Source organism: Penaeus monodon, chromosome 23, assembly GCF_015228065.2.
Source record: "Penaeus monodon isolate SGIC_2016 chromosome 23, NSTDA_Pmon_1, whole genome shotgun sequence".
Lineage (NCBI taxonomy): Eukaryota > Metazoa > Arthropoda > Malacostraca > Decapoda > Penaeidae > Penaeus > Penaeus monodon.
The window spans coordinates 7,472,341-7,472,664 of NC_051408.1; the positions used below are offsets into that span (position 1 = coordinate 7,472,341).

Sequence of the window (324 nt, forward strand, 5' to 3'; positions counted from 1 at the left end):
GTCTGTCAGCATTAGGTTTACTGTTTTCGAATCGACACGATTGACTATTTTCTGTATTCCTGTCCTTGTTTGCCAGTTATCTGAATATTTCTTTCTAACTTCTTCCAGACCGTCACTGCCCAGTCCCCTTCTTCGCTGTGGGACCAGAATGCTTTTACGTGAACAAAGCAGCAAAGACCTGGCATCAGGCAAGGATCGCCTGCCAGAGAATAGGCGGCGATCTAGCCGAACCCTTGCACACGTATGTGCTCTTGGAGGCGATTCGAGACAAGCATGGTAAAGTCTTTTTTTTTTTCTGAAACAAAGCTGATGAAAGCATTCGCA

At 45.7% G+C, this 324-nt stretch overlaps 1 protein-coding gene across 1 annotated transcript in view; it reads left to right on the forward strand.

Moving 5' to 3' along the window:
* Positions 1–108: 108 nt before the first annotated feature.
* The window catches only part of LOC119587767 (CD209 antigen-like protein E), a gene marked incomplete at its 5' end in the record, with an annotated part of 782 nt that continues 566 nt past the window's right edge, over positions 109–324 (forward strand). The window contains 1 exon segment of the mRNA XM_037936455.1: positions 109–276. Coding sequence (XP_037792383.1) covers positions 109–276 — 168 coding nt within the window.